General features: G+C 32.4%; 1 protein-coding gene across 1 annotated transcript; it reads right to left on the bottom strand.

Moving 5' to 3' along the window:
* Window positions 1–1881: 1881 nt before the first annotated feature.
* On the bottom strand, window positions 1882–9164 carry LOC126776183 (dihydrolipoyllysine-residue succinyltransferase component of 2-oxoglutarate dehydrogenase complex, mitochondrial-like). Its single transcript, XM_050498484.1, has 9 exons — window positions 9148–9164; window positions 8718–8855; window positions 7967–8129; window positions 7156–7371; window positions 6691–6851; window positions 5925–6083; window positions 5456–5589; window positions 2971–3128; window positions 1882–2016 (listed from the first exon to the last, which is right to left on the bottom strand). Exons 1-9 carry the CDS (start codon window positions 9162–9164, stop codon window positions 1882–1884), a joined length of 1281 nt encoding a protein of 426 aa, XP_050354441.1.
* Between the last annotated feature and the right edge of the window lie 2209 nt (window positions 9165–11373).

Below are 11373 nucleotides of genomic sequence, written 5' to 3'. Positions count from 1 at the left end.
TTCTACGGACAGTTATCAGGTGGCCTTGTAAATAAGAATGAGACAACGACATCAGAGTAAAATAAATGAATATACACATTTATATAATGCTGTCATAAAACGTACAATCTTGTATTCTCCATAATAATGAGCTTATTAATTGATTTTTAAAGTAAATTTTTCTTGAAAATACCTTTCATATATAATTATGTGTGTGGCAGCACTAACGTATATCGTGACGTCATAAGAATGTCTGCCACCGCTTGCGCACCGTTTCATTTTATCTTGTATTAAATAAATTCTATTTATAATTAATAAACTAGTTACTAGTTCTATTTTATTATACATTACATTGATAACGTTGAGTCCAGCTGGCTCCTCTGTGGCTGTGTTTTGGTGAAGGTAAATGTGTACCTGTGAGATATAGACACGGTATTGAGATAGTCTCTTTTTTGATTTCGTGTCTAATTTTAAGTTTAGTTGGTGGATCAGTTAGTCGGGAGAAGTAATTAAATGTGTATAGATTGTTCATTTTTCTTTTCATGTTTAATTTGTGTTCTAGGTTTGTCGACGTTTGAAATATATGATTCATTATATGTCATTACATAGAAATACTTGTGATTTGTGAACAAATTCATGTATTATTGTTAAATCAGTAATAGTATATGTAATTTTATAAATTATAATTATTATCATGGTAAATAAAAAAGTAAAGCACTTGTTTCTCTTCTCATCTTTGTTTTATTAGACTACTCTTTACAGACTATTTTTTGTATTTTATGCACAAGTACAGTGTTTTTTGTTTGTGATTCTGTTTTGTTGTTAGATGTCTATATAATGACTGAGGAAAAATTGGCCATCTTGTAGGAAACTATCGAGAAACGCACTTTTTTTTTTTTTTTTTTTTTTTCTCGCTGGAAAAACACATTTATGTGTTTCCCCCACATAAGGTGGGGGGGTATGTGGGACTCGCCGGCGCTGAAGGCGCCGGAATACCCACTAAAAACCAGCGGTACGCACTCCATCTTGTCGGGGGACGTCACGGGATCGCTTGCGCATACTACCGTGCCGTCCCGACGGTTGATCGAGAAACGCACTGTACTGTCTTTGCTTGTGCATAAAATGCAATAAAAAGGATCTATAAAATGCACTATAGTTCGAAATTCCCGCCCTAACTTCTATCTCTAATTATAGTGGGCGGAATATAGAGAGCGCAAGTCGCTAAGGCAAATTTTTCTCAAAAAAACTATGGAGTCGTCATTCCACTCTCTGAGTAAAAGTGTTCTGCGCTCACTGGGGACTCATTTGTTTCTGGTTGTATACTTAATAATGAATATTTTGCTTTTTTAAATTTAAGTCGGGTGCAAAAATATACCTTTTAATATTACTTTTTATATTTTTTCGTGTTCGTGTATGTACCACCTAATTATATCAAGTTTTGTAAATGAAATAAATAAAAATAAATTCCATATATAGCTACCAACCCCATTAGCTTCTCGCTCTTTAGTTTCGTATTCTTCGCTTCGGAACAGAGTCGTGAAGCATACAGACAAAATATGTTTGTGTACGGATTCGGGTAGACGGCAGTGAGTGTTTTTATGTTACTTATTCAAAATATTGTGGATCGTGGATTGGATTGAGCACCTCAATCTAAAAAGGATATTAAATGAAAACTACAATTTAGTTTTTTAAGTTTATTTAACTATGCTACATTAACTTATTTGTAAATTGCATTAAATACGCTTTACTTCGCATTAAATAAAGTTTGTGCGTTACATACAAATTGTGAAAAATATATAATATTTATAGCCACAATTACAAACTAAGTAATTCCAATGCATTTAAATTCGAAAACGATTGTGATTACCGGTGTTAAACAATACCATACTACAACTTCTTTTTTTAAATTCCCGCTAAAATTGACGTTGGATCTTCAACACCCGATTTAACTTTTCGTAGAAACATAACAGCCTCGCGTCCATCGATTAGTCTGTGATCGTATGATAGTGCCAAATACATCATTGGTCTTATTTCTACCTGTAAATTTTGTATGAAAATGTAGGTTAACTCTATTTTCTTAAATTAAAGAAATGTATAGTACATTTAGGCTAAGTAAAATAAAATTTATCAATAAAATTCCATTAACACAATTTACAGTTATTGTACATTAGACCGTATAGATCACACCTTCGACTTTATATTACATCTATTTTACGAAGTCTAGAGTTATCATATCCAGAACCAAAACCTAATATGAACAATGACATCCTTAACTTTTGACAATCTCCATCATACAATTGTATATTAAATTGATGCGGCGTAAGTTTTTTATTTCAATGAAAACATAGGTGTTCGTCTAATTAACCAGTAGGGGAGTTCCATAAGTTCGCACAAAGGGTTGCTCTATGTCTATTAGCTATTTCTGCAATAGTAGCAGTGCATTTAAATGCGAGGGGCGGGAACGAACGAAGTGAACTCGAAAATCGAATTCAACTCTTACAACTGATAGGTCAAAAGACTGTTGTGAGGGCGTATCTCGCGTCTAATCTCTGTTGGCTTATAACTTAAACGATGAAGAGAAATTATGTGGCACATAATCTCTATTACGGTAGTATCTAATGCAAGTATATATAAAATTGCTCATTGAAATAGTTTAGTAAAACGTACTGAATCTTAATTTTTTAATAACTTTTGCGATTTTATGTGCGAATAAAGACATTTTCACCATGAATTATAACCTTTTTGAAGATGTGAATTAAGCCAATCTGGGTATGTACATTCGGAATGATAAAGGTAACTAAGACTTATCGTTATCAAATGGTCGTTCAAAATTTGTACCTAAGATAAAACTAAAACTATACATGTAACCGTTGCAATGTGACGTAGATACGACAAACGGAGCTCGAGGCGACTCTCTTTGTACCGTCGAGGTAATGGTTACGTTCACACAACCCATCGTATCGTTAATAATCAGCGTACAATTTTTACTACCTTCCCCTGTACGGCGACGGGTCGCTGAACAATCGCGTGCATGCCCAGTATCGCAGACTGCGGCATGTTGATGATCGGCATCGAGAGCAGCGAGCCGAATACGCCGCCGTTGCTGATCGTGAACGTGCCGCCCTGCATGTCACCGGGCGACAGACTCCCTGCGAGCGTTAACTTGATGTTACTTATATTATAATCCGATTATAGAAATTATATTACATATATAGAAATCATACAATGACGAGGTATATTATTAACAAGACTCGATTATAAAATACGTTGAACTAGTAGGTATTTATCGTCATAATGTATCAGTTAATATTCCAATGTGATTAAATTCGTTAAACAGATCATTATGGAATTCTTGCCGAATATTTAAATATAATGTACAATCTGAACCAATGGTAACCAGGAGATTCTAAATGACGATTAGTCGTAAAGCTACCACTAAAACTGGGCTTTCTATAAACTGTGTGCCGTTTCAGCTTAGTTTCTTAAATAACCGAGTTTTTATTTTGAGCTGCTGTAATAGCTGCCATGCCATGCCATATTATTAAAAATAGTAAAAATTGTATCCAAGACCAAATTTACTACGTCACATCGGCTAATTTCAACCATCGTTTCTGCGCGCTGTGAACAGACTTAAAAAGTTATAGACAAGTGTATGCAAATCAAACCAAGGGCCGGTTTTAAAATCCTTATGTCTTAAATCAATACACATTTATAGATCATTTTACTACATGGGATTCGAAATTGAAGGCAGTATTGAATTCCACTAGTAAAGTTGCCTGGGTCTGAAAAATGTTCAATCAAACAGTCCATAGTTAAAAGATTTTCTATGATCGCAAATTTAAAAACCACCACGTATAACTAAAATATTTTGTTAACATCATGTGTCATCGAAAATAATTATCTTTATTAAAACCGTTTCTGGTCATCATAGGGATACAGTTGTTCCATAAGTAGTCGAGATATACCAATAAAAATTTATTATATTCTGACGATCGAATCAATCAATCAAATGAAGTACAATCAAATAAACCTAAAGAAAAGTATAAAAAAGAGAAAAATATGTAATATAAACGCCTATAAAAATCTATTTGGAACAGATTTAAATCTGTCTCCAAATAACTTCAGTCGACCAGTCCAAATGTGTCAAAAACGTCTTTATTAGTCTAAAATAGTTTTTTTCAATGAAATATTCAAAAACGAGATAGAACATATATATTTTTTTATTATTATCGATGACTTGTTCAGGCAGAATATCATCGGTTTGTAATACTATAACGTTATTAAAAAAAAAATAGCTAAAGAATCATTGCGATTACTTATTTTAGTATTAAAATATTTTAGGGGGGGGGGGGGAACTTATACATGCATAGAAATGGGGTCGTTTATTTTGGTAAACGTGCTAACAATGTGTGAAAATAGAAAATTGGCTGCTCGAATAGGATGCTATTTTTAGCATCAGACATGTCACCCTGAAGGCGTTCCTTTAAAAATTTAAAACTTTATTCCGTGCGAGCGTATTTTCAAACTTTTCAAACTCCAGATATTGATGTATATATAGTTATGTAACTACAATTAACGTTACTTAAGGCACTCCTTAGTACAGAGTTTAATAGTAAAATCTCTGAGTGTGACAATAAGATTTGTATCCCCAATAATGAACCAAATGTCTTACGAACCTCCATAAACTCATATCACAAAAATAATTTAAAGCGTATCAAATAGTACTATAAATACACGTTTACATAAGCTCAAGTTATATACTTAGTATATATCTCTATATATATTTTAGGGTTGTTTTAATACTGAATTGGCATGAACTTATTAAGACAATGACAAAAGCATTGTGTAGCTATTTTTGTTAACGTGATCAGAATTATTAAAAGAATAATATATTTATATGAGGCATATGTAAAATTTTATTACACTCTTTTGTCGAATATCAATCGATCGATAAAACTATTCAAATGTAGAACTTATAGTTATCCTAATTTTTATAGGTTGTAGAACTTTTAAATAGAAATATGAGGAATGTTACGAAACCGGTATATCTAAGTTTGAAAAATATGTATTAAGTTTTTTTTTTTTTTATAGAATAGGAAGGTGGACGAGCATATGGGCCACCTGATGGTAAGTGGTCACCAAACGCTCTTAGACATTGGCATTGTAAGAAATGTCAACCATCGCTTATAGCCAATGCGCCGCCATCCTTGGGAACTAAGATTTTATGTCCCTTGTGCCTGTAATTACACTGGCTCACTCACCCTTCAAACCGGAACACAACAATATCAAGTATTGCTGTTTTGCTGTAGAATATCTGATGAGTGGGTGGTACCTACCCAGACGAGCTTGCACAAAGCCCTACCACCAGTAGCCCTACCACCAGTAATTTGCTTTTTTCTTTATCATTCAAAATTGAAATCAAATTATATAAATTTAATAATTACTTTTAGGAGGAACTTTATAAAACTAAGTTTACCTTTTCTCGCCTTAGCCGCCAAATTAGCTAACGTTAGTTCAATCTGTGGGAAATCCATGGTTTGTACGTTCCGGACTACTGGCGTTACTAAGCCTTTTGGTGTCGCAACTGCTACTGATACGTCTACATAATCTCTAAAAAAATGTATATTAAAAACAAACTGGCCAAAAAAAACTTCTTAGTCGATTTCAAAAAGTTCTCTTTCTTATAGAAAATATTTCTATTTATTACAATGGTTTTATTTGATAAGCTTTACTGGTCGAATGATCATAAAAATATTATTAAAAAAAATTAAAATCATACTTTTATTGTAGTTCTATTTAATTTAAAATTATATTTCAAATATCGAATTAAAACGGAAACAGGGGGTAGGGGGGTTGGGGGTGTCGTTAGGCCTAAGGGTGGGACAAGCGGCCGTGTAAAAGCCCTGTCCATCTTTCTAGAAGTAATAACATTACGCGCCCATTACCTGTAAACAATGTTATCGGCCATTATAACTGCGTTGATGACCGGTTGATCCATGAGAGCGTTGGCTGATGCTTTTAAAAACGGCGACATAAACGATAGCTTTACGCCATATTTCTTTGTAAATGTATCAAGATTCGCTTTCCGGAATGCCATTAGTTTGCTGATAATTAAGTATTCATTTTTTTTTTTTTTTTGGGTAGGAGTCATGGAACATATAACTAATAATTAGTACGTACGTAGTTGTATAGATATTTATTACATTCAAGCTGACAATGCGCAGCCATTCGTATAGTTTATTATTGCATTAGTATTGTAATAATTGTGAATTTATAATTATTATCCGTTAATGCGTTTGACTGTCTCGTTGCGTCTAGTAGCTAGCTTATAATGCCACAGGTCGAGGTCTTGGGTTCACACCCCGGGTCAGCTAATAATAACTGAGTTTTATATCCATAAATTCTTAGTGGCAGTCCAAAAATTATGAAATTGGATTACACCGGAAAATACATAAAGCAGTCGGTTCAATGGGGTTATGAGAATGATGGAATAGGGAGTGTTATTTCGTCTGTTTGCGCACATATTTGTGCGCTATATTTTCTCTAACACAGCACGCGAAATTGGTCAAAAAAAAAACAGTATTTATTTAGACAATATGTATTAAACAAACGGTAGACTTAGTGTCACGTAATAAAAATGCTTCTAAGTAAACTTTTTAAGAAAATATTATATAAAAGAAGGAAACGAGTTTATTTAATGTTTATTAATACCTCATATCGCATTCGTTAAAAGTCGTCAACATAGCGGTAGTATTCTGAGCTTCCTTTAACCTCTCAGAGATGCGCTTGCGCATCCTATTCATAGGCACTGAAAGTTCTGTTCGTGTACCTGATATCGCTTTAGTTGGATCGCCAATTTTTTGCGCTGCGACCTAAGTTACAATATTTACACTTTGTATTTTTCTTCTTAAAATAGAAAAAAATGTTAATTTATGATATTATTAAATCAGAAAACTGAAATTTAAACTTTGTCATATCACTAGAACGCTTATGTCCAGCTGTAGACTGTTACTTCGCCAAAAATTGAATGAAGATCGATAATTGTGAAAGTCAATCTTCTAAATGAATAGATTGGGAATTTACAGATCTTTCATGAAAAAAATCATGAAATTACAAATCGTGGAGCAAATATGGAGACTACAAATATAAGAAAAAATATAACGTCAGTCAACATACTGTAGGACCAGCTGGTGGTGTAACTTTCTTTACAACCGCTGTTTGTACAGCGGGCTTAGCTGCTGCAATTGGTGCAGCTTGTGCTGGTTTAGCTGCAACTGTGGCAGGTGCAGTAGGTGCGGCTGTTGTAGGGGCTTTTGCAGGTGCAGGTGCCGCTGCTGCGGGGGCTGCTGTATGTGCTGCTGCTTTGGCAGGCGCTACACCAGTCACGTCAACCTAAGGTAAGTTAATGTGGTTGCGCAATTCAGCCTTTAAAAAATACTTTTAGCCTTATAGGATTAATTTATAAAAAAATGACGAATATTAAAATCACCTATATTTATGTACTTTCGTATCTATGTATGTGTATTTATATGTATGAATATGATTACCCAGTTTTCTATAAAATAATTTATTTTTCTTAAGTTCAAAGTCAAAGTCAACATGAATACTGCTTGATTAGAAAAAATATTTTACGTAAGCATGAAAATTTTCCTTATAAAAAATATATTAAAAAATGTTTTTTACTGGTGGTAGAACTTTGCGCAAGATCGTCTGGGTAGATACCACCCACTCATCAGATATTCTACCGTAAATCAGCAGTACTTGGTATTGTTGAGTTCTGGTTTGAAGGGTGAGTGAACCAGTGTAATTACAGGCACAAGGGACATAACATCTTAGTTCCCAAGGTTGATGGCGCATTGGTGATGTAAGCGATGGTTAACATTTCTTACAATGCCAATGTCTATGGACGTTGGTGACCACTTACCATCAGGTGACCCATATGCTCGTCCGCCTTCTTATTCTATAAAAAAAAACAAAAAAAAAATACTTGAAATAGCACTTGCTGCGATTTAACAGATTGTCCGTCTTTAACAAGCATTTTAACAATTTTGCCGTCTCCAGGTGACATCACTGGAAGCGCTGTTTTGTCCGTTTCTATTTCTAGTACCACTTCATCTACCGCTACTGCATCACCTTCCTTTTTTATTAACCTATGTATAGTCAAACATAATTGTCTATTGTAAAACTTAAATAGGACCAAAATTAAGGGATTAAAGGGATAATTTGAGTTTATTTTCACAGTAACAGCCTGTGAATGTCTCATTGCTGGGCTAAGGCCTCCTCTCCCTTTTTGAAGAAAAGGTTTGGAGTTTACTGTACTACGCTGCTCCAATGCGGGTTGGTGGAATACACATGTGGCAGAATTTCATTTTCAATTTCTAATTTTGAAATTAGACACATGCAAGTTTTCCTCACGATGTTTTCCTTCACCGTTAAGTAAGACGAAGTATAATCATAAATTAAGCACACGAAAATTAATTAATAATAATGAAGTAAATCCTATTAGATGCAAATATAGCATGGAAAAATACAAAAATAACACAATGGTATTTTTTTGCGCTTTTCACCATAACTCTTATCAAATAATCGAATTATATGTGGATTTTTTTTATAAAATAAACTAAATATACCGTATTTTTTACGACTGTTATTAATATACCTAAGATCGAATGAATCAATGTATTGTGTTCAACATTGCGAATTAACAAATTGTGTTTAATGATTTCGTTTAAACTTACTTAACATCTCCGCTTGTTATCGAGTCTGGAAACGTAGGAGCCTTGACGTCTTCCACGGCGCGGAGCTTTGAACTCGTTTGAATGTACTGTCGTCTTAAATTCAGATGATTGAATTCTAGCTTCAAAGTTCTCGAATGACTGTTAAATTGTTGATATATTTCATTTTTTTTAATTACATCTTTTTCGTTACTTTTTATCTCATGTTTGGTATTGAGAAAAACTATATAGCGTGCTAGAGATGGTAAGAGAGATAGCAACGTCGGAAAAAAAATGGGGTCCATCTGAATGCTGGGATTGCTTGCGCATTTCTATGCGTTTTATTAGCTCGATTCGGGATTTGAACCCAAAACCTCTGGCTACAGTATAAGCTAGATACTAGACCAACGAGGTAGTTACGTTTATAATAATGATTTCTTAACTAAGTACTTACTTTGTTAGATGTGTCATTGTTTTTCGTTTTTGTAATGTAGTGAAGTATTGAAATAAGTTCCATATTGATTTGCCTCGGAAAATCTACAAAAATATTTAATAAAGAAAAACTTCCGTAAATATTTTAATTTTTTGCTAATTATTCGGTTAAGTATCATATTACTGATATGTTGCAAAAACTTCTTACTTCTTAAGCTAAATAAATTAAATATATTTAATATTATATTAAATTGTGATTTAAAAAGTAATTATTTCGAAATATTTTAATTCTGATGGTTAATGTTTTAATTCGGATGGTTAAATTTGGTTAATTTAATTGAATTAATACAAACAAACAACTATAATAAATGTATTTATTATATACTTACGGATCTCGTTATGTTACTTCTAAACATATTATAATTATTATCAAGCATAAATATTCGGTTTACAGTTATTATTCATTTTAAAATACATAAAAACATTATCGTAACGTCTGTCAAGTATTGACAGAATTGTTTTTATTTCTAGAATATGCTGTTTATTCTAATGATGTTTAAAAAAAACAGGTTTAAATTTAAAAAAAAATTAAACATCAATTATTTTAGTGGAAATATATTCAGATATACATATATTTTTAAAATACTTAATTATACTATTAAATTTTAAACTTAACATATCCTTAATATTGTGACTTATTACTATTCATTAACAGATGGCGCTATAAAGTTTCAGCAACTCTATACTAGAGGGTTAATAAAATAGCTTTTGTTTTTCTATTAGACACCAGATGTCGGGTACATATTTTTTGTTTTTATAATATAACCACCAAATAACAGTACTTAGAATTGTTGTGTTTCGGTGTAAAGGGTGAGCTAGTATAACTAGAAGCACTAGGGACGTAGTATCTTTTTTCTCAAGGTTGGTGGCGACTTGTGAGGGATGGTTAATATTTCTTACAGCGCCAATGTCTATATGCGGCGGTAACCACTTACCATCAGGTGGTCCATTTGATCGTCGGCCTAAACAAAAGATGTGTGGAGTTAAGGGTTATCATTTTGAACATTTGTTTTTCTTAGAAAAAATATTATTTAAATATTGCAATTAAATTACAGAATTTTCAAAGATATATATGCTTTGCTATAAAATGATCATGTGAGTGTGTGGTTATCGCAACATTTATAATAGATGGGCTCTTTGAGAGGGAAGTTGGTTGTGTCCACTCAAGACGCCCTGATGCGACCTCCTTGGCTTTCACCTGCTAGGGCTGTCAAAATATTCAGCATAGATAATTCTATCAATATTGTGTCAATAGTATATATGTTTTTTTTTAATAAAACAATTTGATTTAATATATTTAATTAGGACATGAATGCTCTTATAGGCTAACTCAACATGCTGGTTATAAAAATATTATACAATGACAGTCTTTGCTTAAAATATTATATATAGTTTTTAAGCAATGTATATTTATATCTACTAAAAATAAAACAATTTGTATTTATTTATTTTGAAATTCAGTTTTTTTGCTGATGTTGTTTAGTAATAAAAATAATTCGTCATTGATTGTTGACAATCAAAGTAAAGCGTTTAAAGAGGTTACGTCATAATAATAAATAATTGATATTCTATACGAATACGTTTATTATTAAACTAGCAATAGTGAATGTACTTTCCACCTTTAACCCAATCCTGATTTACATCGGAACTTTATATTAGAACGTAAGACTAAAATGTGTATTTCATTTAAATTATAATAATAATTAATCTAATATATAAAAAAAATATATATTTATTGAAAAACTTTTAATACTCTAAATGAAAACATTATATGAGGCTTTTTAGAGTTATATTATATAACTATTACAGTTGATACTTAATACTTATACTTGATACTTAGCAGCCATACTAACCTTTTATTAGGTAATACAAACACGTGTTAGTCAAGGTGTCGCGGGCCGCAAACAAAAAATATTTAAGTAATGCTCTCTTAGGTTTTGGGATTGTTACAAATTGGATTAAACAACTATGAATTAATTTATCGCATATATTTTAAATTTTTTTATAATATCCAGACGTTTAAAGCACTGCAGTAAAACCTTTTGAAATTTAAAATAGTTAAAAATAAAATAACACCAGGTGGGCTAACCACAAAAGCCCTGAGGGCCGCAGGATGAGTAGCGCTGCTTTAGGGTTATATCACATTATAATAATTATAAGTCTAAATTAAGAATATTACTTATAATCA

Source organism: Nymphalis io, chromosome 19 (genome assembly GCF_905147045.1).
Source record: "Nymphalis io chromosome 19, ilAglIoxx1.1, whole genome shotgun sequence".
NCBI classification, from domain to species: Eukaryota; Metazoa; Arthropoda; class Insecta; order Lepidoptera; family Nymphalidae; genus Nymphalis; species Nymphalis io.
Note: the sequence above shows the minus strand (reverse complement) of the source record. Positions and strands in the feature narration are given on the sequence as shown.